At 42.7% G+C, this 25642-nt stretch overlaps 1 protein-coding gene and 1 pseudogene across 2 annotated transcripts; both read left to right on the top strand.

Moving 5' to 3' along the window:
• Positions 1-316: 316 nt before the first annotated feature.
• LOC113597606 (rhox homeobox family member 1-like) lies at positions 317-9511 on the top strand. 2 transcript variants are annotated; one of them, XR_008289843.1, is made up of 4 exons: positions 327-724; positions 882-1201; positions 1825-1866; positions 3388-9511. XR_008289843.1 is itself a non-coding variant. In XM_027054222.2 (3 exons), exons 1-3 carry the CDS (start codon positions 646-648, stop codon positions 1422-1424), a joined length of 519 nt encoding a protein of 172 aa, XP_026910023.1. In that variant the 5' UTR covers positions 317-645; the 3' UTR covers positions 1425-1817. The 2 variants fall into 2 exon arrangements, 1 of the variants encoding a protein (XP_026910023.1); XM_027054222.2 differs by lacking the exons at positions 1825-1866; positions 3388-9511 and adding an exon at positions 1301-1817 and having other exon boundaries at positions 317-724; positions 882-1197.
• A 14640-nt stretch (positions 9512-24151) lies between these two features.
• LOC106985701 (acyl carrier protein, mitochondrial-like) lies at positions 24152-25416 on the top strand (annotated as a pseudogene).
• Positions 25417-25642: the final 226 nt, after the last annotated feature.

Below are 25642 nucleotides of genomic sequence, written 5' to 3'. Positions count from 1 at the left end.
CTGGGTGCGAAGGGAGCCGAACCAGAGAGTCCCGTCCATTAACTACCGACTTCTCGGCGGGGAGTGGCGCGCTCAGAGCCCACACGGCGAGGGGGACCACCGTCGCTTCCGTGCTGGGGCTGCCAGGGGCCCCGCGCTTTCTCCAGCCCTCCCTCTGAGTCCCTCGCCCTGGAGGAGCTTAGGGCGACAGCCCTGCACCGACTTCGGTGCAGCGACAGCCCGGCGGTGAGACGTTCTCGCCACACTTCTCTCAGGGCTCTGGGGGCTGGTGGGAGGTTTCGTGCCCCGCCCCCGCCCCGCCCCGGCTGGCTGGCACCGCCCAGCAAGGCCCCTGCCCCAGGGTAATGCCCCGGGTAAGCGGCTAGTTAGAGCCCTCGGGCACGCCCCCTCCCGCAGCACGCTTCCGGAAAGCGCTCCGCCTACCTCGTGGCCACGCCCCAGCCTCGTGTGCTCCCCGGCAGGTCCCGCCCACCACGCACGCAGGTGCCAGGGTAGTGGGCGTTCTAAGCGAGCGACCGTTGATCCAGGGGCAGGCGCGCGGTAACCCGGACCCCGTGCCAGAAAGACGACCCGACCCGGGGGGTTGCCGCGGGCCGCAGCGCGGAGTCTATAAAGGCGCACGGCTGCGTCGACAGCGCTCGGGACATGGAACCTCCGCCCGGGAGCCCCCTAGAAGACACCGCTTCCCAAAGCCTGGGAGACGATGAGTTCCGAGAACGGCAGGGTCGGGGCCTGAACCGGGACATCCGTTTGGCGAACCGTGGGAAACGCCCTTTCCCTGGGAGAGGTGAGGGGACGGGACGCGCGGCCAGCGTCGCTGCGCTGGGGTCGCTGCCCCACGCACCCTGGGCTCCAACGCAGTGATCTCTCTTCTTTTCCAGACGCGAAGCCTACCGTGATCTCAGTAACTGGAGGAGACATCGGGAAGGATCTACTGTCCGAACCTGAGCGGGGAGCAGCAGCAGAAGGGGAAGAAAGCCACGGCGGCGCGGGAGCTCCCGGCCCCGTAGACGAGATCCAGAAGGGCGGCGGCGGCGGAGAGGAGCCCCCGCAGCAGCAGCAGGAGGCCCACGCGGCCACCGAGGATCCGCAGCCCCAGGACAGGCAGCCACGCCTCCACCACCTGTTCATGCGGTTGGAACTGAAGGAGCTGGAGAGAGTTTTCCAACGCACCCAGTACCCCGACGTGTTCGCGCGGTGAGTGGCTCGCTCTGGAGGCGTCCAGTTCTCTAGGACGCTAGGGGCTCGGCGGCGTGGGACGCCTTTGGCTCTCTCCCGGGTCTCTCTCCCTCCCTTCCAGAGCCAAAGCTACCTATGGGCTGGAAGCCACCGAAATCTGCCAGCCCTTGCGCTCCGTCCAAGGTGGGAGTGATGCCTACAGGGCTGGGCCTCGAGGTAAATATTTTCCTGCAGTATGTAAATGAATCGTCAAGAAACTTGGGCCGCGCTCCTGTTTTCCTAAATCTCATTCTCTTGGCTCAGGATTGAGATCAGGATGAGGGGTCAGGCACCCTCATGCAAGTGCAGGGTTGGATCTGGTCTTTATTTTAAATGCTGATAATTTGGTCGTCCCGGAGTTTTTTGTGCATCCGTTTGATTCAAGTTATATTGATCTTGAACTCTGAGTTTTTCAACGTACCCTGAAATTTTGCTCACAAAGGAAAGTTGTCCCTGAAGCAAGCCCGGACTTGGGTATTACAGAAATGTGTGTTGGGGAATTGGGGAAAATAGAAATCTAAAAGCAAGCATGAACTGTGCATTGTATATCTCATTTCATCCACAACTCCAGATACTAAATATTGGCGATTCTCTTCCCTCGGAAAGGAGATTACCATCTGTATGGATGTGACTCAAACCGAGGCACAGGTCAGTAAACTTGAAAAAAGCAATGTGGCTGGGCAGCCGTTTTAAAATCTGCTTTGGGTCTTGGACACTTTTGTTCTAGACATTCTCAAGTTGTTGCTTCGGTTACCTTTTCCATGTTTGGGAACTAAGTTTTGAACTTTAGGTCTTTGGTGAATGGAAGTTGGGATAAGTACACCCCGGTTTGTGAAAATTGCCCATTACCAGAAGGATCTTGATTTCTTAAAGGAAAACAGTAAAAGAGAACCAAACTGCTTCTTCGAATTCCCTGTACAAAATCGAGGGCGGATAAAGTTCAACTCCTTTTTTGTAAAAGTTTATTTATTTTGAGAGGTGGGGGGTGGGGTGGGAAGAGAGAATCCCAAGCAGGCTCCACACCATCAGCACAGAGCCCGACATCATGACCTGAGCTGAAACTGGACACTTAACCAACTGAGCCAACCAGGTGCCCCAAGCTCAACTCCTTCTAACACGTCTTTTAGGGAGCATTTCTGTGTGGAGTCATGTTGGGCTCAGTTAAATCTGGGAACTATGCACATTAACACACAAAGGACCTAGGTTATGAGAGGGTTCGACTGTATTGTTACTTTAAATATTTAAAACCAGGCATAAGTTCTTAGCTAAATCCACACACACACAAAAGTACATTCAGGCCTTGGGGTAAGGGAATTATTCACATACAGAGAACACACGATATGAGTAACTAATGTCTGTTTAGTTACACCAAGATGAATGCAGGGAGACGGCTTTAAAGTCCAAGTGCCTGGTTCTCCTGCTGTTTTAGTCTGTAGTAAAGCATTGTAGAAAGTGGCAGCCCTACTTTTAATGTTCTGAAACTCTCATGTGTCAGCCTGAAAACATTATAGTGGAGGGTTGGAGGAAACTGGAGATTTGTTTAGAAACTGAAGCAAACAGGGGCACCTGGGTGGCTCAGTCAGTTAAGCGTCCGACTTCGGCTCAGGTCATGATCTCATGGCTCATGGGTCCGAGCCCCTTGTTGGGCCCTATGCTGACCACTCAGAGCTTGGAGCCTGCTTTGGATTCTGTGTCTCCCTCACTGTCTGCCCCTCCCCTGCTCATGCTCTGTCTCTGTCTCTCTCAAAAATAAACATTTTGAAAAATTTGAAGCAAACAATTTTTTTTGGTGCCAAAACCTGGGAAATAACCATTTTTTTTTAATTTGAGAGAGGAAGAGTGCACGTCGGGGAGAGGAGCAGAGGGGGAGAGAGAGAGATATCAAAAGCCACCAGGGTGCCCTAAGAACAATTTTTTTCTTTCTTTTTTAACGTTATTTATTTTTGAGAGAGAGAGAGAGACAGAATGCGAGAGAGGGAGGGCAGAGAGAGAGGGAGACACAGAATCGGAAGGAGGCTTCAGGCTCTGAGCTGTCAGCACAGAGCCCCATGTGGGACTCGAACTCACGAGCCATGAGATCATGACCTGACCCGATGTCAGACTGACTGAGCCACCCAGGCACCCCAACCCTAAGAACAATTTTTTTAAATATTTATTCATTTTTGACAGCAATGGAACACAGGTGAGGGAGGTGCAGAGAGAGGGAGACAGAGGATCCGAAGCAGGCTCTTCACTGACAGCAGAGAACCCGACGCGGGGCTTGAACTCACAAACCATGAGATCTGAACTGAACTGACGTCGGATGCTTAACCGATTGAACCACCCAGGCGCCCCAAGAACAATTTTTAATACAGTTTCACTGAGCTAAGAAGGGTGAAAAGCTTAGAGAAGAATTGCATACAAACATATACCTTGAAGATACGGCACAGATTGAGCTCTATGAGTGAATATTCTCGAGGACTTTCTAACATCTAAGGATTTTTTTTTTTTTTTTTTTTTGGTGGTACTATTTTGAAGAGATGGGTTTTATGGAATTTGGTGCTGGGTAGGGGGAGGGTTTCAATTTATGCCAGATTCTTACCTGTGTTAATTTGAAATATTCTTTCATTTGTTCAAGCAGTGATGTCTAATTCATGCGTCAAAAGATAACCATTTGAGACGGTAGCAGGTCATGTTGTATTAAGAGATTATTTGTGAAAAACAAAATCCGGGATGAGTTTGTTATTTTTGTTCCATGGTATGTATGTGAGTGCAGTCATGCAGATGGGGTGTAGATCTGGTGGTATGGAGTTTTAGTGAATTTGGACCCAGTTTGTCTAAATTTTCCTTAATTCTATAGACGAAAATATCATGGCAGTATTCAGGGTGTCAGCAGCTCTTACATCCCAGTAAGAAGCCACAGTCCCCCTGGGCCCTCCAAACCAGGCCTTCCTCGTCAGATCATCCTTTTAACTCTCAAGAGGTTTCAGAGGATGAATAACCCATTAGGTATCTTTGAGGGAAACCTGTTTAAAAGTCCAACCTGCTGGGGCCCCTGTTGAGAGAGAGGAACATTCAGGAATGCACCTGTGCATGCCCACTGCCACCCTCACCAGATGATTTTGAAAACAATATTTTTATTTTTATTATTTTGAGAGAGAGAGCATGTGCGCGTAAGCAAGGGAAGGGCAGAGAGAGAGGGAGACAGGGATAGGGAGGGAGGGAGAGAGAATCCCAAGCAGGCTCCGAGCCCGGTGCAGAGCCAGACACGGGGCTCGATCTCACATCCATGAGATCACGACCTGAGCCCAAACTGAGAGTCGGGTGCTTAACCGACTGAGCCACCCAGGTGCCCCAAAACAAAATTTTTAGTCGAACACGTGGCTTTGCCATGCTGAGACTGAAAGCCAGACGGCACTCAGCCCAAATCCTGCAGTTAACATTCATATCTAGTCTGACACACTAACAACATTTCTTTTTTCATGCTCAGACTGCTTGCGAGAATAACAAGTCCCTTTTCTGTTCTCTGTAGATGTTAGTTTGGGCTGAAAAGTTATAAACACAGTCTCGGGGAGGGGAGTATACAGTAGTTTCAGCATTTTACAGTAATTAAACATTCTGGATCTTTCTAAAGTTTCTAAATCTTTTTCACATCAAACAATGTAAATTTTCCTAGGTAAGTGTGAAAAGTAAGTTTTTAAACAAAGAGTCACTGCGATTACATACAAAGTAGGGGAAATGGAGTTTGTTCTGAGTCGTTTTAGTCTTTTTAAGTTTATGTATTTAATTAGAGCACGAGCAGGGCAGGGGGCAGAGAGAGAGGGAGAGATCTGTCAGCACAGAGCCCAACGTAGGGCTTGAACTCAACGAACTGTGGGATCATGACCTGGGCTGAAATCAAGAGTCAGACGCTTAGCCAACTGAGCCACCCAGGCACCCCGTTCTGAGTTGTTTTAAAAAGGACAGGAAAAAATGTTTTGGGGTGCCTGGGTGGCTCAGTTGGTTAAGTGTCTGACTCGATCTCAGATCAGGTCTTGATCTCAGGGTCGTGAGTTTAAGCCCCGCATGGGGCCTGCTTTAAATAAATAAATAAGTAAATAATAAAAAGAACAGAAATACGTTTGCCAGAATTGAGGTGATGGGGTGTCGTGCTTATCATCGGGCGTCCTCGGAGCACACACGTGGATGTGCTGACCTGCCAGGCAGTCGTTTGGTGCTGATACGATACCTCTGGGAAACGTTGGCGTCCTGGAGGTGAAATAAGAGAGCTAAAATAGAATCCTCCACTGCATTTCCTGCTAGGGAAGCTAAACTTGGCCTCATTTGACCTGCTGTAGCCCACATGTGGCCTGGGCTTCTCAACTCCTGGAGCGGACACCTCGGGAGTCAGTTGCTATGGTAACATAGCCCTCATCCTAGGAATGCTGCGTGCCATTACCTTCATCGGGGTTCAGTGAGACTTCTGCTCACCCCCATTAAGCCCAGGCGGTAAGGTGTCCCAGCGAGAGCCGGTCCTTGCCTCGGCCAGATCATCGTAGGAACCATATTCTCATTTTCCTTTGTGGAACTCTCACATGAGGTTTTTTTAATTCGGCAAGTGAGACAAACGCTCATTGGCCCTGCGGTAAAAGACGGGCATCCACGGAAGAACCAGTCCCATTGTGCCACGTGGCTCTTCCAAGCCAAGTACCTTTCTCTTCTGTACCCGGCTTAGGGGAAGAAACCTCAGTAGTCTCTGCACCGCAAGGGGCTTTCAAGGTCATCCAGTCCACTCCCTTCATTTCACAGATTTGGGACATAGGCCCAGAACAGTGGAGCAGGCAGCTCAAGAAAGCGCGCAGAGTTCCTCAGCCCCTGGGTGGCCGTGCCCTCCCCCGAGACCTAGATCATCCAGCTCTGGGCAGCACACGCCAGCTCAGGCTCAGTGCCTCAGCGCTTGCCACCTGCATCCTGCCTAGAACTCTTTTCTCCAAAGGGCTGGAGACTCAAAGTTCCCAACTCCTCGCCGAGTCATTTTACTTCTAGGAAAATAGGAAAAGTTACCAACCTCCCCTACAGACATTCAACCTCCTGGTGCTTACAATTTCAGGCCTTGAGAGAGTTATGCGATTTGTACCCTTTCCACAAAAGGCCGGGTGTGCTTCCATCATAACCGCCCTCATTTCTCCCAGTCTCCTTTCAAAACCAAGTTTGCCAACCTGTGGCGCAACCTGTGAGCAAATGCCAGCTCTGAACGTATGGCGAATTAACTTTAAAAAATGTTTATTTGTTTATTTTTGAGGGAGGGAGGGGAAGGGCAGAGAGGGAAAGAGAGAATCCCAAGCGGGCTCTACACTGTCAGCACAGAGCCCGATGCGGGGCTGGAACTCGTGAACCGTGAGATCATGACCTGGGCTGAGGTTGGACGCGTAATCAACTGAGCCATCCAGGCACCCCTAGAAATACAATTTTCAAATGCGTTGAGCTGTAGTCCACCTCCATCCCTTCCACACACAAAGGGTAGGTCTCACGGTGAATGTCTTAATTCCCAACATTTACAGGCCAATATTTTGGATTCTAAAAATACAAAAGGTGCCGCCTGCACGCACTCTTGCTTTTAAAATCAAAGGACACGGGGCGCCAGGCTGGCTCAGTCAGTAGAGCCTGTGACTCTTGATCTCAGGGTCGTAAGTTCAAGCCCCACGTTGGGCATGGAGCCTACTTTAAGAAAAAATAAAAAATATAAAATCAAGGGACACAAGAGATTTAAGGGGTGGCGTTCAGGCCTGGGTACATAACTGAGATGCCTCAACCCATCCTAAGCACAGTACCAGACAAAATTAGAGCCGCTATGAGAATTGCAGATTCGGAGCTCAACATTCTCATATTCCAGGCCCAAGAAGCTTGGCTTAGAGGGGAAAAATGGAGGCAAGATAAAGACCAAGGAAAAGCCTCTGTCCACTTCTCCCTTGAAGAAGAGAGACAAAGGACGAAACAAATGATGTTTTTAAACAGGAAGCGGAAAAAGAGACTGTGGAGACCTAGGGGAGGAAGAAATCCACGTCAACAGCTGGACCCAGAGCTATTGATGAGGTTTAGGGAGCGGGAGAGTGAGGGAGGCTGGCAGCTCATCACTTCCTCTGGGAGGTAGCCAGTGGGGCACGAGGACATGGTTCTGGCCAGCTGGGCATAGAAGGGAAAGGAAAAAACAGAACTCAGGCTCATATGCAGATGAGTTCCTTACATCTCCTTCCATAGCCCCCATCACAAGGTCAAGCAACAGAGCTGTCTTTTCTCTTTTTCTCACTTGCCTACCCTCCTTTTAACTCAACCCTGGCCCAGGTGCATAACCACAACAGCCCAAGAAACATCCAGAAGGGTCTTATTTCTTCATTTTAAGCAAAAGAAATTCCAATGAATTCTGTAGGCCCACCCACCACATCAAAACCTCAATTCCAACAGAGATTCAGGCAAAAATATTTCAAGGTGTTAAATTGGTTCTTCTGCTATTTATTTTATGTCTTTCAGGGTTTTTTTTAAATATAATTTATTGTCAAATTAGCTAACATACAGCGTGTACAGTGTGCTCTTGTTTTGGGGGTAGACTCCCATGGCTCATCGCTTCCATACAACACCCAGTGCTCATCCCAACAAGTGCCCTCCTCAATGCCCATCACCCATTTTCCCCTCTCCCCCCCATCCACCCTCAGTTTGTTCTCTGTATTTAACAGTCTCTTATGGTTTGCCTCCCTCCCTCTCTGTTTGTAACTATTTTCCCCCTTCCCCTCCCCCATGGTCTTCTGTGAAGTTTCTCAGGATCCACATGTGAGTGAAAACATAGGATATCTGTCCTTCTCTGACTGACTTATTTCACTTAGCATAATACCTTCCGGTTCCATCCACGTTGCTGCAAATGGCCAGATTTCATTCTTTCTCATTGCCAAGTACTATTCCATCGTATATATAAATCACATCTTCTTTATCCATTCATCAGTTGCTGGACATTTAGGCTCTTTCCATAATTTGGCTATTGTTGAAAGTGCTGCTATAAATATTGGGGTACATGTGCCCCTATGCATCAGCACTCCTGTATCCCTTGGGTAAATCCTGGTAGTGCTATTGCTGGGTCGTAGGGTAGCTCTATTTTTAGAGACTTAGACTTCAGGGGTCTCCACGGCCAAACCTGTCCTTCCATTAGATGAATGCATTCTATAGTTTCAAAACGCCACTTAACCTTTAGCTTAAAAGAGTGTTCAGTCCGTTTATTCCAGAAACAAGAAAGCTGACCACCATCCTGGTTGAGATGGGGGTGTGAAAGATGAGGAAAGAGAGCTCACCATCATGAGGTGACTGTCTAAGAAGAGCAACCAAATTCAAATTCAAGGCCAGAGAATTGAGGTCCATTAGCCTCAGCCTGCTCCTTGTCAATGTTCCTTCCCCTGACAACCAGGAGAAGACCTTAACCCCTGGGCAATAGACAAGTGATATTTTTGAATAATTCTTGCACGAGATTGAGTCTTCTGCATTTTTTGTTTCCCCCAATATGGCGAGGTGGTGGTTTACATGTAACAGCAATGAATAATGACAATAATAGCTACAGTTTTCTGCGGGCTTACTGTGTACCAAGTACTGTGCTAAGCAACCTGCATGAATTACCACTAATCTCTTATGCAGACGAGGAAACTAGCACAGAGGGAGGCCAAATAACATGCCTAAGACCACACAACTGACGGTGGCTCCAATGAAATTCACTGAAACAAATATACAATTCATGTTAATAAATTCTTTGAATTTGAGAGAAAAATGTAGTGCATGTTTTCACATTTCTCTTCTTTCTTTTTTTATCTTAGAAACAGAGAATGTGAGTGGGAAAGAGGGGCAGAGGAAGAGAGAGAGAGAGAGAGAGAGAGAGAGAATCCCAAGTAGGCTCTATGCTCAGCTCGGAGCCCGATGCGGGGCTTGATCCCATGACCCTAGGATCAGGACCTGAGTCAAAATTGAGAGTCGGACACTCAACTGACTGAGCCACCCAGGCCACTGGGTCACCAGAACATTTCACTAACCAAAATAACCCCATATGTTAGACGTTCTGCTGAATGACAGATTCACATTAATATACCTTTATGCAATATTTCTCGATTAAAAAGCAGATTAAAGCATTAGGTATGAACTAAGTATTTCTCAATTCTTCTTGTTCTTGCACCAGTTAAATGGATTCTCTTTTCTATGGTTTAAACTACCTTATTTGTTATTCATTCGTTCATCCATTTATTCTCTGTCTTAGGACTTAAGGCAACATATAAAGTTAATGATGTATATAATACAATAAGTAAACAAAGTGAAAAGTGGTTATTTTTTAATTTTTTTGAATGTTTATTTACTTTTGACAGAGAGAGAGAGAGAGAGAGAGAGAATGAATGAGCGGGGAAGGGGCACAGAGAGAGGGAGACACAGAATGGGAAGCAGGCTCCAGGCACTGAGCTGTCAGCACAGAGCCCGACGCGGGGCTCAAACTCACAGACCGGGAGATCATGACCTGAGTGGAAGTTGGACGCCCAACCGACTGAGCCATCCAGGTGCCCCGAAAAGTAGTTATTTTAAAAAAGTGGATTAAGCTGTGATTTTTCAGAGAAAATGCAAAGTCCCTTTCCCTGTCTGAATGGTAAGCAGTGTGTGAACACACAATATTAATGGAAATATAGAATTCTCACACTTTATTTTTAAATATTTATTTACTTTGAGAGAGAGCACTCATTGGAGGGGCAGAGAGAGAGGGAGAGAATCTCAAGCAGGCTCCGCATGTTAGTGCAGAGCCCGATGTAGGGCTCAATCCCAAAAACTGTGAGATCATGACCAGAGCCAAAATCAAGAGTCAGACGCTCAACCAACTGAGCCACCAGGCACCCCAAACTCTCACACTTTAAAAAGAAAGACAAGGACTTCCAGTTTCCAGTCCAAAATGTAAAGAATAAGGAAGGAATTCTCATCTTCATAACAAGAAAGAATGGAATAAACTGAAAACAATTCTTCTTAGATCTGTTAGAGCACTGAGGTCATAGGGCAAACTGCTGCCCTGGAAAGTAGGGAGAAGACCGATAAACACAGTTTGCCAGAAGCAGAAGCCTAAGCAGAAACCCACAGTTAGAGCCAATATGAGTTGGAACACAGTAAACTATAATTGATGAGTTTTATTTTATTTTATTTTATTATTTTATTTATTATTTTTTAAGTAGGCTGCATACCCAGCATGGAGCCCAACGCAGGGCTTGAACTGATGACCCTGATATCAAGACCTGAGCTGAGATCAAGAGTTGGACACTTAACTGACCGAGCCACCAGGCACCCTGTAATTGACAAATTTTAGAAGCTTAGTATGGATTGCCTTAAGAGTTAATACTCTGGCCAGGGAAGGGTTCCGAGGAGCTATCACTGTAAAAATTGGAGAAAACTCCACTTGCTTAAAGCAGGAAGAGGGGAAAACTATTTTGAAACATATCCAGAGCTCTCTGATTTTCTCAACCAAGGCCTACCCTGAAGGGAAACTAACCATAGCCTAAGGGACTTGGGTTTTACCAAAGCCTGGTCGTGATGGTGGAAGGGGTGGGTACACCCAACTCTGGCCCCTTCCAGCCTTCCTGTCTCACTTAGTTAAAGGAAAGGGTGGGGAAGCTGAGAAGCCCTTGTGAAGGTCACAGCCCAGAGAGACGGACTCCCTAAAGGACTGAGATCTAATCATAGGACTATAGAACGTTTTTCCTCCCCACAGACTTACCACCAAATGAATAGTGCTCCTGTTTAATAGTGGACTACACCTAAAAGAACTGCAAGCCTCAGACCCTATTTAAGAAGAAGCCTCTAGGGAAACTCAAAGATGACAGCCGAGACAAAAACAAGGACACTAAAGGGAATTTTAGCCTCTGACACAGCAAACAGTAAACACATCCTAATTCCTAGCCAGATAAACAGAAAACCTTGCACTAAAGCACTATCTACTCCAGCTCTTTTACCCAGTACATCACATCTGGCTTTCAATAAAAGGTATAAGGCATGCTAAAAAAAAACAAAAAAAAACAAAAACAAAAAAAAAACACATATTCTGAAGAGACATAGCATCAGAAGTAGACTCAAATATGGCAGAAATTTTGGAATTATTTGATGTGGAATTTAAAATTACTATGATTTGGGGCATCTGGGTGGCTCGGTCCATTAGGCATCTGACTCTTGATTTCAGCTCAGGTCACGATCTCACAGTTCATGAAATGGAGCCTTGCATCAGGCTCTGCAGTGACAGCACAGAGCCTGCTCGGGATTCTCTCTTCCTCTCTCTCTGTGCCTCCTCCACTACCTCTCTCTCTCTTTCTCTCTCAAAATAGATAAACTTCTAAAAATAATAAAATATATCAAAAAATAAAATAATAAAATAACTATGATTAATATGCTAAAGTCTCTCATGAAAAAAGTGGACAATATGCAAGAACATATGAATAATGTAAAGCCAAGAAATAAAAACTCTAAGAAAGAATCAAAAGGAAATACTAGAAAACAAAAACACTGTGACAGAACTGGAGAAGCCCTTTTTTTTTTTTTTTTAAGATTTTAAGTAATGTCTATACCCAACATGGGACTCAAACTCACAACCCTGAAACCAAGAGTCGCACATTCCACCAACTGAGCCAGCCAGGTGCCCCTGAAGAGTGCCTTTGATGGGCTTATCGATAGAATGTACAAGGCAAGTAAGGATCAATGAGCTGGAAGATATGACAACAGCAACTTCCCAATATGACAGAAGCTCCCCAATATGACAACAGAAACTTCTGAAAATGAAAAACAAAGAGAAAAAAGAATGAAGGAAACAAAACAAAACAGACCACCTAAGAGCTGTAGACAACTGCAAGAGGTGTAACATGTGTGACGGGAATGCCAGAAGGAGGAGAAAGAAAAAAGAGTGGAAGAAATGTTTAAAGTAAAATTGGCAGATCTCCAATTTAAGTCTTCAATCCATTTTGAGTTTATTTTTGTGTGTGGTGTTAGAAAGTAGTTCAAATTCATTCTTTTGCGTGTAGCTGTCCAGTTTTCCCAACACCGTTTATTGATGAGACTGTCTTTTCCCTAATGTATGTTCTTGCCTCCTTTGGCATAAGTTCATTGACCATATGAGTGTGGATTTCTTTCTGGGCTCTCTGTTCTGTTGCATTGATCTGTGTGTCTATTTTGATGCCGGTACCATACTTCTCTGATGACTCCAGCTTTGTAGTATATCTTGAAATCTGGAATCGTGATACCTCCGGCTTTGTTTTTCTTTGTCAATATTGCTTTGGCTATTGGGGGTCTTCTGTGGTACCATACAAATTTTAGTATTGTTTTAGTTTTGTGAAAAATGCTGTTGGTATTTTGGTAGGGATTGCATTAAATCACTATGCTGTACACCTGAAACTAATACAACATTGTGTGTCAACTATACTCAAAAACTCTTTTAAACCTTCAAAAAAAAAAGTTATACTGGCAGAGATTTGTTCCAAATTAATGACAGACACCAAACAACAGATCCAGGAAGTTCACAGAACATCAAGCAGGATAAACACCAAAAAAATCTATACTGGGGCATATCATATTCAAACTGTAGAAAATCAAAGGCAAAGAGAAAATCTTGAAAGAAGCCAGATCAAAAAAAAAATACCTATACAGGAGCAAGGATAAGAATCACATCAGACTTCTCTTTAGAAAACATGCAAGCAAGAAGATGGTGAAGTGGGGAAAAAAATGTTTTTGAGAGAGAGAGAGAGTACAAGCGAGGAAGAGGTGCACAGGGAGGGAGAGAGCGAATCTTAAGCAGGCTCCACGCTCAGCATGGAGCCTGATACGGGGCACGATCCCATGACCCTGGGATCATGACCTGAGCTGAAATCAAGAGTCAGATGCTCCATTGACTGAGCTACCCAGGTGCCCTAAGTGAAGTGAAATATTTAAAGTGTTGGAGGAAAAAAATCCATTAACCTAGAATTCTGTATCCATCAAAGTTATCCTTCAAAAGTGTGGAGAAATAAAGACTTTCTCAGACAAATAAAACTTAAGAAAATTTGTCACCAGTATACCTCCTTTGCAAGAAATGTTAACAGGAGCACTTAGAGAGGAGGAAAATGATATAGGTCACAAACTCAGACTTGTGGGGTACCTGGCTGGCTCAGTTTGGAGAAGCATGCGACTCTGGATCTTGGGGTTGCGAGTTCAAGTCCCACATTGGGGGGCAGAGATTACTTAAATAAATAAAAATTTTAAAAAAAGAAATTCAGATTTGCATAAAGAAAGAAAAGGTGTTAGAGAAATAATAAATGAAGGTAAGATGAAACATTTTATTTATATTTTTATGTGATCTAACAGATAACAGTTTGTCCAAAATAATAACAGTAAAAATGTCTTCAGTGATATAGATAAGTGAAATGAATGACAGCAATGTTATAAAAGACAGGAGAGAGGAATTGGGAACACTGTGCATAAGGTATTTGTACTACCAGTAAAATGATATAGTGTTATTTGGAAGTGGACTTAGACTCCTTGTAAATGCATATTGCAAATTCTAGGGCAACCACTAAAAAATTTTTTTCTAAGTGTTAATGGTATGTTAAGAGAATAGAGAAAATTGAATCATAATAAAAATCTCAATTAAAACCAGAGAAGGCAGAAAAAGAGTGAAAGATAAAATAGAAACCAAGAACAATGACAATGAATACAAAGCAATTACAAAAAACAGTAGATACTAATCTGAATATATCAATAACAATTTTAAATGTGAATAGTCTATGGCAATTAAAAGATAGAGACTGTAAGACTGGATTTAAAAAACACAAGAGCCAACTATATGTTGCCAACAAGAAACCTACTTTATTTGTTTTTTTAATGTTTGTTTATTTTTGAAAGAGAGAGACAGAGTGTGAGCAGGGGAGGGACACAGAGAGAGGGAGACACAGAATCCGAAGCAGGCTCCAGGCTCTGAACTGTCAGCACAGAGCCAACACCGGGCTCAAACTCACAAACCGTGAGATCATGACCTGAGCCGAAGTCAGACGCTTAACGGACTGAGCCACCCAGGCGCCCCGGGAAACTTACTTTACATGTAAAGAGAGATAAATTGAAGGTATGGAGGCATTGAAGGTATGGAGAAAGATATACCATGCTAACATTAAGCAAAAGAAAGCTGGAGTACTTCAGACAAAGCACGCTTCAGAACAAGGACAATTATCAGGGATAAAGAGGGCCATTACATAACAGCAAAAGATCCAATTTTCCAGAAGACAGCAAACCTTAATGTGTCAACCCAGTGTCAAAACACATGAGTCAAAATTGACAGAACTACAAGGAGAAATAGACAAATCTACTGTTGTACTTGAGAACTTTAACATCCCCTCTATTACTAATTGACAAATACAGCAGGTAGAAAATCAGTATAATCAAATATAATTGAACTAAGAGCATCATCAATAAACCAGATCTAATTGACCTTTGTAGAATACTTCAACAACAGCAGAATGCACATTGTTTTCAGGCTCACATGAAACATTCACTAAAACAGACTATATTCTGGGCCATAAAACACACTTCTAAATAACACATGGATCAAAGAATAAATCTCAAGAGAATTTGAAAAAATATTTTTAACTAAATGGAAATGGAAATACAACTTATCAAAATTTGCAGATGCAATGATATCAATGCATAGAGGGATATTTGTCACACTGAATGCATATGTTAGAAAAGAAGAAAAATCTAAAATTAATAATCTAAGTTTCTACCTTAGGAACCTAGAGAAAGAAGAGGAAATTAAATGCAAGTAAGCAGAAAAAAAGATATTAAAAACTCAGAGCAAAAATCAAAGAAATTGAAAACAAGAAAACAATAGAGAAAATCAATGAAACCAAAAGGTGGTTATTTTGAAAATATTGACAAAAGTGATAAGTATCTGTCCAGGCTAACCAAGAAAAAAAGAGAAGACACAAATTGCTACTATCAGAAATGAAAGGGGCCCATCATGGGGCCCCTGGGTGGCTCAGTCAGTTCAGCATCCAACTTCGGCTCAGGTCATGATCTCACAGTTTGTGAGTTCAAGCCCCATGTTGGGCTCTGTGCTGACAGCTCGGAGCCCGAAGCCTGCTTTTGAGAATTCTGTCTTTCTCTCTCAAAAACTTAATAAACATTAAAAAAATGTTTTTAAACAAAAAAAAAAAGAAAGGGGGCCATCACTTCTGATTCCACTGACGTTAAAAGGATAATAAAAGAATATTATGAACAACTCTATGGTCACAAATTTGATAACTTAGAAGCAATGGACCAATTCTTTGAAATACATAATCTAACAATACTCATAAAAAGAGAAATAGACTATATGAATAGGTCTATATCTATTTTAAAACTGAGCCAATAATTAGTAACCTTCCAAAACAGAAAGCAACAGGCACAAATGAGTTTACTGGGGAATTCTACCAAACATAATAAATGATACAAATTCTCTACAATCTGTTCTAGAAAACAGAAGCAGGGGGAATGCTTTCTAACTCATTCTATGAGATCAGCATCATCCTAATACTAAAACCAGACAATACATTACAAAAAAGGAAAACCAAAGACCCGTATCTCTTAATATAGATGCAAAAACCATCAACCAAATATTGGCAGATCAAATACAACAAGTTATGAAAATAATTATATACTCTGACCAACTGGGATTCATCTCAGGTACGCAAGGCTGGTTCACACTCAAAAGTCAATTAATGTAATCCATCACATCAACAGGCTAAAGAAGAAAAAATGACATGATCCTATCATCAGATGCAGAAAAAAGCACTTGACAAGGTCCACCACCAATTCATGTTAAATACGCTCAGCAAACTAGGAACAAAAAGGAAGTTCCTCAACATGATAAAGGACATCTATAAAAATGTCTACAGTTATCATACTTAGTGGTGAGAAATTAGATGCTTTCACCTTAAAATCAGGAAGAAAGCAGGGATGTCCCCTCTAACTACTTTTGTTGAACATCATACTGGTAGGCCTAACTAATGCAATAAGACAAAGTAAAATAAAAGGTATGTAGATGGGGAAGGTAGAAATAAAACTGTCTTTGTTCACAGATGACATGATTGTCTAGGTAGAAATTCCTAGGGGAATCTCCTAGGGGAGCCAGAGGGCTATAGAAAACAGGCTCCATTACTAAAGGGTCTGTGCGTGAACTCAGACCCCACACAGAGGCAACAGTTTGAAAGGCACCTGGCCCTTACATGAAGGAGATTTATTGACTAATTTTAGGGGGTGTGCTGAGGGGCAGGAATCTGTAGGAACTTTCCTTAGGACAAAAGCACTGTAAGAGAAAATAAAAAAATAAGACAAATGAAGTTGAAAATAATAACATTCCAAAATCTTTGGGACACAGCAAAAGCAGCTCTAGGAAGTAAGTTTATAACAATACAAGCCTACATCAAGAAATAAGAAAAATCTGAAATAAATAACCTAACCTTACACCTAAAGGAACTAGAAAAACAACAAAGTCCAAAGTAATAAATATATAATAATAATAAGGAATAAATATCAGAGCAGAAATAAATGAAATAGAGACTAAAAAAGCAATACGAAAGTAGTGAAATTAAGAGCTAGTTCTTTGAAAAGATAAACAAAATTGATAAATCTTTAGCCAGACTCATCAAGAAAAAAGAGAGGGGACTCAAGTGAGTAAAATCAGAAATGAAAGAGAAGTTACAAGTGACACCACAGAATCACAAAGCATCTTAAGGGAGTACTACAAAAAATATATATATGCCAAATGCCAACAAATTGCACAAGCTGGAAGAATAATAAATTCCTAGAAACATACATACCTCCAAGATTGAATCATGAATAAACAGAAAATCTGAACAGGCCACTTACTAGTAATAAAATTGAATCAATAGTCAAAAACTCTCAACAAACAAAAGTCCAGGACCAGATGGCTTCACGGGTAAATTATATTAGACACTTAAAGAGAGTCAACACCTATCCTTCTCAAACTATTTCAGAAACTTGAAGAGGAAAAAATGCTTTCAAATTCATTCCATGAGGCCAAAATTACCCTAATACCAAAACCAGAGATACTACAAAAAGGAAAATTACAGGTTAATATCCCTGATAAACATAGATGCAACAATCCTCAACAATATATTAGCAAATTAAATTCAACGATACATTAAATGGATCATACACCATGATCAAGTGGGATTTATTCCAGGGATGAAAGGATGGTTTAACATCCTTATCTCAATCAATGAGATACACCACATTAACAAAATGAAGGATAAAAATGATACTGTCATCTTCCTTAATTTTTAAATGTTTATTTTTGAGAGAAAGAGAGCGAGCAGGGGAGGTGCAGAGAGAGAGGGACAGAGGATCCAAAGTGGCTCCACGCTGACAGCAGAGAGCCCAATGCGAGACTCGAACTCACAAACTGAGATCATGGCCTGAGACAAAGTCCTGAGCCAAAGTCTGACGCTCAACCAACTGAGCCACCCAGGCACCCATGATCATCTTAATAAATTAAGAAAAAGCATTTGACAGAATTCAAAATTCAGTTATGACAAAAACTCTCAACAAAGTGAGTATAGAGGGAACGCACCTTAACATAATAAAGGCCACATGTGACATACTCATAGCTAGCACCATACTCAACTGTGAAAAGCCGAGAACTTAACTCTAAGATCAGGAACAAGACAAGCATGCCCATTCCCGTTCTTGCCAATTTTATTCAGCATAATACTGGAAGTTCTAGCTGTGGTGATTAACAAAAAAATAATAAATAAATAAATAAATAAAAGGCATCCAAATTGGCAAGGAAGAAGAAAAACTGTCACTATTTGCAGGTGACATGATATACAATATATAGAAAACCCTAGACCCCACCAAAAAACTATTTGAACTAATAAATGAATTCAGTAAGTTGAAGGATACAAAATTAATAGAAATATGTTGCATTTTTCTTTTTTTTAAGCTTATTTCATTTATTTTGAGAGAGAGATAGAGAGAGTGCGCGCAGGGGAGGGGCAAAGACAGAGGGAGAGAGAGAATCCCAAATAGGCTCCACACTGTCAGCACAGAGCCCGACACAGGGCTTGACCTCATGACCTGAGCCGAAACCAAGAGTCAGACACTTAACCGACTGAGCCACCCAGGCGCCTCTCTGTTGCATTTTTCTACACTAATAACAGTCAGAAAAAGAAATTAAGAAAACAATCCCATACACAATTGCATCAAAAAGAATAAAATACTTAGGAATAAATTTAAGGAGGTGAAAGACCTGTACTCTGAAAAGTATAAGACATTGATGAAAGAAATTGAAGATGACGCAAATATGTAGAAAAATATACTATGCTCATGGGTTAGAAAAATTAATATTCTTAAAATGTCCATCCTACCCAAAGCAATCTGCAGATTCAATGCAATCCCAATCAAAATACCAATGGCATTTTTCACAGAACTGGAACAAATAATCCTAAAACTTGTATGAAATAACATGAGACCCTGAGCAGCCAAAGCAATCTTTAGAAAAAAGAACAAAGCAGAAAGTATTATATTCTCAGATTTCAAACTATACTACAAAGCTGTAATAATCAAAACAGTGTGGTACTGACATAAAAATAGACACATAGATCAGTAGAAGAGAATAGAGAGCCCAGAAATAAACCCACAGTTATATGGCCAATTAATCTATGCCAAAGGAGGTGAGACTATACAATGGAAAAGAGACAGTCTCCTAAATAAATGGTATGGGGAACACTGGACAGCTACATGCAAAAGAATGAAACTGGACCACTGTTTTACACCATACACAAAAATAAACTCAAAATGGATTAAAAAGCTAAATGTAAAACCTGAAACCACAAAACTCTTAAAAGAAAACATAGGCAGTGGGGTGCCTGGGTGACTCAGTCAGTTAGGTGTCCAACTTTTGATTTCAGCTCAGGTCATGAGCTCATGGTTCATGAGATCAAGCCTCATGTCAGGCCTTGCGCTGACAGCACATAGCCTGCTTGGGATTCTCTGTTTCCCTCTGTCTCTCTGCCCCTCCCCCACTTGTGCACGTGCACTCTCTGTCTCTCTCTCTGTCTCTGTCTCTCTCTCTCTCTCAAAATAAATAAACATTAAAAAAAGAAAACTTGGGCAATAAACTCTTGAACATCAGTCTTAGCAATGTTTTTTGGACTTGTTTTCTCAGGCAAGGGCAAAAAAAGCAAAAATAAATGAATAGGACTACATCAAACTACAAAGCTTTTGCGCAGCAAAGGAAGCCATCAACAAAATGAAAAGGAAATGTACTTAATGGAGAAGACTATTGCAAATGATATATCTGATAAGGGGGTTAATATCCAGAATATCTAAGGAACCCATATAACTCAACACCAAAAAAAACCCCACACATAATGATTTAAAAATGGGCAGAGTAGTGGAATAGACATTTTCCCAAAGAAGATACAGAGATGGCCAACAGACACATGAAAAGATACTCAACATCACTAGTTATCAGGGAAATGCAAATCAAAACCACAGTGAGATGTCACTTTATACCTGTCAGAATGGCTAGAATCAAAAAGATAAGAAATAACAAATATTGGGAAGGATATCGAGAAAAGGGAACCCTGGTGCACTGTTGGTGTGACTGTAAATTGGTGCAGCCACTATGGGAAACAGTATGGAGGTTCCTCAAAATGTTTAAAATAGAAATACCACACAATCCGGCAATTGCACTCCTGGGTGTTTACCCAAAGAAAACAAAAATACTAATTTGAAAAGAAATATGCACCCCATGTTTACTGTAGCAGTATTTACAATAGCTAAGATATGGAAACAACTCAAGTGTCCATTGATAGATGAATCGATAAAGAAAATGTGGTAGGGGGCTTGGCTGGCCCAGTCGGTAGAGCATGTGACCCTTGATCTCATGGTTGTAAGTGTGAGCCCCAGGTTGGGTGTAAAGAATACTTAAAAATAAAATCTTAGAGGGGCACCTGGGTGGCTCAGTCGGTTGAGCGTCCGACTTCAGCTCAGGTCGTGATCTCATGGTTTGTGGGTTTGAGCCCCACATCAGGCTCTGTGCTGGCAGCTCGGAGCCTGAAGCCTGCTTCGGATTCTGTGTCTCCTCTCTCTGCCCCTCCCCCACTTGTGCTCTGTCTCTCTCTCTCAAAAATAAATAAATGTAAAAAAATAATAATAAAATCTTGGAAAAAATATGTGATATATCATCCACAAAAAAGAATGGTATCTTACCATTCATTCCCGACAAAATGGATGGACCTAGAGAGTATCATTATAAGTTAAATAAGTTATCCATAGAAAGACAAATATTAGGGGCACCTGGATGGTTCAGTTGGTTAAGCATATGACTTTGGCTCAGGTCATGATCTCCCAGTTGGTGAGTTCAAGCCCTGCGTCGGACTCTATGCTGACAGCTCAGAGCCTGGAGCCTGCTTCCGATTCTGTGTCTCCCTCTCTCTCTGCCCCTCCTGCTGTGCTCGTGTGCTCTCTCTCTCTCTCTCTCTCTCTCTCAAAAATAAATAAACATTTTTAAAAAAGAAAGACAAATAGCATATGATTTCACTTATATGTAGACTCTTTTAAAAACCCCAACAAATGAAGAAACAAAACAAAATAGAAATAGACATAAATACAGAGGACAAACTGGTAGTTTCCAGAGGGGAGGGGGCTGGGAGAACGGGTAAAATAGATGAAGGGGATTAAGAGGTACAAACTTCCAGTTATAAAATAAACAAGTCACAGGATGAAAAGTACAAACATAGGGAATACAGTCAATAATATTGTAATAACTTTGTATGGTGACAGGCGGTAACTAGACTTCTTTTTAAATTTTTTCTTATTCTTTTAATGTTTATTTTTGAGAGAGAGAGACAGAGAGACAGACCGACAGGGTGCGAGCAGGGGGGAGAGAGAGAGAGAGAGAGAGAAAGGGAGACACAGAATTCGAAGCAGGCTCCGGGCTCTGAGCCGTCAGTACAGAGCCTGATGCAGAGCTGCAACTCACGAACCGCGAGATCATGCCCTGAGCTGAAGTCAGATGCTTAACCGACTGAGTCACCCAGGCACCCCTTTAATTTTTTTTTAAATTTTTAATGTTTATTTATTTTTGAGAGACAGAGTGAGAGTGGGGAAGGTGCAGAGAGAGGGAGACAAAGAATCTGAAGCAGGCTCCAACTTCCGAGATGTTAGCACAGAGCCTGACGTGGGGCTCAAACTCACAAACTGTGAGATCATGACCTGAGCCAAAGCCAGACACTCAACCAACTGAGCCACCCAGGCACCCCAAATTTTTTTAGTGTTTATTTATTTTCGAGAGAGAGAGAGCCCACGCAAGAGCAGGGGGAAGGGCAGAGAGAAGGAGACAGAAGTTCAGAAGCAGGCTTCACATTGACAGCAGAGAGCCCTATGTGGGGCTCGAACTCACGGAACTGTGAGATCATGATCCTAGCCAGAGGCTTAATCAACTTAGCCACCCACGCACCCCAGTAATTAGACTTCTCATGATGTTCATTTTGTAATGTATATAAATGTGTAATTACTATGTGGTACACCTGAAACTAATATAATATTGCATGTTGGGGAGCCTGGGTGGCTCAGTTGGTTAAGTGTCCAACTTTGGCTCAGGTCATGATCTCATGGTCTGTGAGTTGGAGCCCCATGTCAGGCTCTGTGCTGACAGCTCAGAGCCTGGAGCCTGCTTCAGATTCTGTGTCTCCCTCTCTCTCTGCCCCTCCCCTGCTCGTTCTCTCTCTCAAAAAATAAATAAACATTAAAAATATATATAATCTTGTATGTCAACTGTACTTTAATTTAAAAAATATTTACTTACGTTGATGGGAAAGAAAATGTGTGCCCTGCAAAAGACACTGTTAAAGAATGAAAAGACAAACCACAGACTGGAAAGAAAATGAGTGCAAAACACTTATCTGATAAAAGACTTGTGTCCACAATATAGAAAGAGCTCTTAAAACTCAACAATAAGAAAACAAACAATCCAGTTAAAAAGTAGGCAAAAAGTTTGAACAGAAACTTCACCAAAGAAGATGTAAAGTTGCTAAATAAGCATATGCAAAGATGCCTAACGTTATGTGTAATTTGGAAACAACAAGATACTCGGACGCCTGGGAGGCTCAGTCAGTTAAATGTCTGACTCTTGATTTCGGCTCCGGTCATGATCCCACAGTTAGTGAGATTAAGCCCCACTGTGGGCTCTGCACTGACAGCACGGAGCCTGCTGGCAATTCTCTCTCCCTCTCTCTCTGCCCCTCTCCTGCTCACTCTGTCTCTCAAATTAAATAAACTAAAAGCTACAACAACAAGATACACTACACACCTATTAGAATGGCTAAAATCCAAAACACTGACAACAGCAAATGCTGACAAGGATGTGGAGCACCAGGAACCCTCATTCCATGCTGGTGGGAATGCAAAAATGGTTCAGCCACATTGGAAGACAATTTGGCAGTTTCTTATGAAACTAAACATACTCTTATCATATGATCCAATAATCCCATCCCTAGGCATTCACCCAAGTAGCTTGACAGTAGATATCTACACAAAACTTGCATGTGAATGTTTATAGTAGCTTTATTCATAATCATCGACACCTAGAAGCAACCAAGATATCCTTCAACGGGTGAATAGGTAAAGTATGATACATTGGTACAACAGAATATTATTCAGCAATAAAAAGAAATGAGCTGTCAACCGAGGAAAAGACACAAAGGAAACTTAAGTACATATTGCTAAGCGGAAGAAGCCAGTCTGATTCCAACTATGTGACATTCTGGAAAAGGTACAGCGGTAGCAAAGTGGAAAGATCAGTGGTTTCCCAGGAAGGGGAAACCTTTTTTTTTTTTAGGAGAAGAGGAAGAGAGCAGGAAAGGAAGGATGAGTAGGTGGAGCACAGGGGATTTTTAGGGAAATGAAACTATTCTGTATATACAGTAGTGGTAGATACAGGACATTAAGCACTTGACAAAATTGATAGAAAACACTACACAAAGAGTGAACCCTAATGTAAACAATAGACTTTAATTACAATGTACCGATACTGGTTTATCAATTGTAGCAAAGGTACCACACCCAATGCAAAATATAACAGGAACTCTCTGTACTTTCTGCTCAGTTTTTTTGTAAACGTAAAACTGCCCTAAAAAATAAAGCCTACTAATTTTTTTAAAAAAAAGCAAGACAAGATAAAAACATGAATGCTGCTAACATCTCCATTCATATGAAGCCAATGTTTTCAAGATATGCCTATTCTAGGTTTTTGGTTTATTGGTCTGGTTTATCTGATAATAAAGAAGTACTTCATGTAGTGTTGGTTAAATTGTGCAAAACTGTGTTCTCAGGCACTCCTGTTCTTTGTTTGTTTGTTTGTTTGTTTTTTAATTCGGTGTTTATTTATTTTTGAGAAAAAGAGAGACAGAGCGTTAGCGAGGAAGGGGCAGAGAAAGAGAGAGGGAGACACAGAACCCCAGGCAGGCTCTAGGCTCTGAGCTGTCAGCACAGAGCCCGACGTGGGGCTTGAACCCACGAACAGTGAGATCGTGACCTGAGCCGAAGTCGGACACTTAACTGACTGAGCCACCCAAGCGCCCTTGTTTTTTCATTTCTAAAGCAAGGGAAGGAAGAAGGAAGACCTGGAGAACTGGAGAAGGAGAACGAAGAGGAAGAGAAGAAAAAGGTGGCAGCCTGAGGAAATCAAATGCCACAGTTCCACACTTAACATTTTCTCTTAAAGAAATAGCACATGTGCAGCACGTTTCTCTCTTAATATCATCACAACAGAAGTTTTGTACCCTAAATGCCACAAATAAAGAACGTCAGTGAACTGGAGGAAAGCAACGCAGGAACAGAGGGCTGTATTACCTTTATCTCTGTATTAAACCTTCTTTCCCTTTCCTCCTCTTTCATACATAGGTGTGAATCGACAGCTGTTCGATTTTCTTTGGAATCTGTGACACCACGGGCACTGGCTGTGCTTCAGGATCTGGGTTATTTGCCAAGTTCTGGAACTTCCTTACTCTCCACCCCTCTCAGATATTGACCGCGAGCTTCATTACACTCAGCATTAGCCACTGGCATAGTTGGCCAACATCATAGTCCCATAGGGACCTAATGGGCAGCAAAGCACTCAAATTCTCCATCCAAGTCACACGCTGGGCAGGGCGACATTCGCTCTTCCTTCTCCCTGTCTTGGGCCCACGTGGGCGCGCGCACACACACCCCAGCAGAATCTTCACCTCAAATATACGCCGGAATGGTCATATCATTCCGTTTCATCCTGTGTTATTTTCAGTCATCAGAACACTCCCACAAGTTCTGACCACATTTCTACCTGTTGGCAGACACAGCTCCTCTCAGTGAGGTTAAATTAGAAATAATTGTCCATTGGTGGCTCAGTCTTTCCAATGTGAAATTCCTATGGGCTGATCCAAGAGTTAGAGAAATTTTCCATATGTCTAGAGGCCTAATATCATCAAACCCCTTCCCATAAATGGAGCACCAATTCATCATCAAAGGAGAAATCCTAGTGAGCCATGAGTTTGAGGGACTGTCAAAGCCAGCACTAGAGATCACAAGTCTGAACCAGGAACAAGAAGTATTTGGGAAGAAAATTATTTTGTGAAAGTATTTAGTTCAAATCTGGGGTTGGCGTAACCATGGTGGCTCATGTCCTCTCCACTTGTGTCTGCCAACTGTCCTCAGCCTTGACACCGCTGCCTGGGGGCTCTCACGCTGGCAGTGGCCTTGTCCCTCAGCATCACCCTGTGCGGCGCAGGGACCTGGAGGAGGCCTGGGGCTCTGCAGCCCACCTCAGTGCTCCCGCAGGTCCCAGTTACACAAGTGTGCCACCTGCACAGTGATGCACTTTGACGTGGGAGGAAATCAAGGACCGTGTTCTTTATGTCTTGAAACTCTATGGCAAGATTGACCCAGAAAAGCTCTCGGTAAATTCCCACTTTATGAAAGACCTGGGCTTAGACAGTTTGGACAAGTGGAGATTATCATGGTCAGGGAGAATGAATTTGGGTTTGAAATTCCTGATACAGATGTGGAGAAGTTAATGTGTCCACAAGAAACTGTAGATTACATCGCAGAGAAGAAGGATGTATATGAATAAAATATTAGACCCCTTTTTTTTCACTGAGAGCTCTCAAAGACTCAAAAGATGCTGGCGAGTGTCTGTAAGTGAGAACATGTTTTGGCATGATCGCTGCCTTTGACAGAGTAATTCTTTTTTTTTTTTTTTAATGTTTACTTTTGAGAGAGAAATGGAAAGTGTGAGTGAGGGAGGGGAAGAGAGAGAGGGAGACAGAGGATCTGAAGCGTTCTCTGTGCTGACAGCAGAGAGCCCGATGTGGGGCTCAAACTCATGAACTCTAAGATCATGACGTGAGCTGAAGTCCCA

The sequence above is a fragment of the Acinonyx jubatus genome, chromosome X (genome assembly GCF_027475565.1).
Source record: "Acinonyx jubatus isolate Ajub_Pintada_27869175 chromosome X, VMU_Ajub_asm_v1.0, whole genome shotgun sequence".
NCBI classification, from domain to species: domain Eukaryota; kingdom Metazoa; phylum Chordata; class Mammalia; order Carnivora; family Felidae; genus Acinonyx; species Acinonyx jubatus.
Note: the sequence above shows the minus strand (reverse complement) of the source record. Positions and strands in the feature narration are given on the sequence as shown.

Excerpts from the sequence above, each read along its gene's own strand:
- LOC113597606 (XM_027054222.2), top strand. The coding sequence starts at position 646 with ATGGAACCTCCGCCCGGGAGCCCCCTAGAAGACACCGCTTCCCAAAGC. Across the intron at positions 725-881 it reads TGAGTTCCGAGAACGGCAGG|ACGCGAAGCCTACCGTGATC; the intron begins GTCGGGGCCTGA and ends CTTCTTTTCCAG. Across the intron at positions 1,198-1,300 it reads TACCCCGACGTGTTCGCGCG|AGCCAAAGCTACCTATGGGC; the intron begins GTGAGTGGCTCG and ends CCTCCCTTCCAG.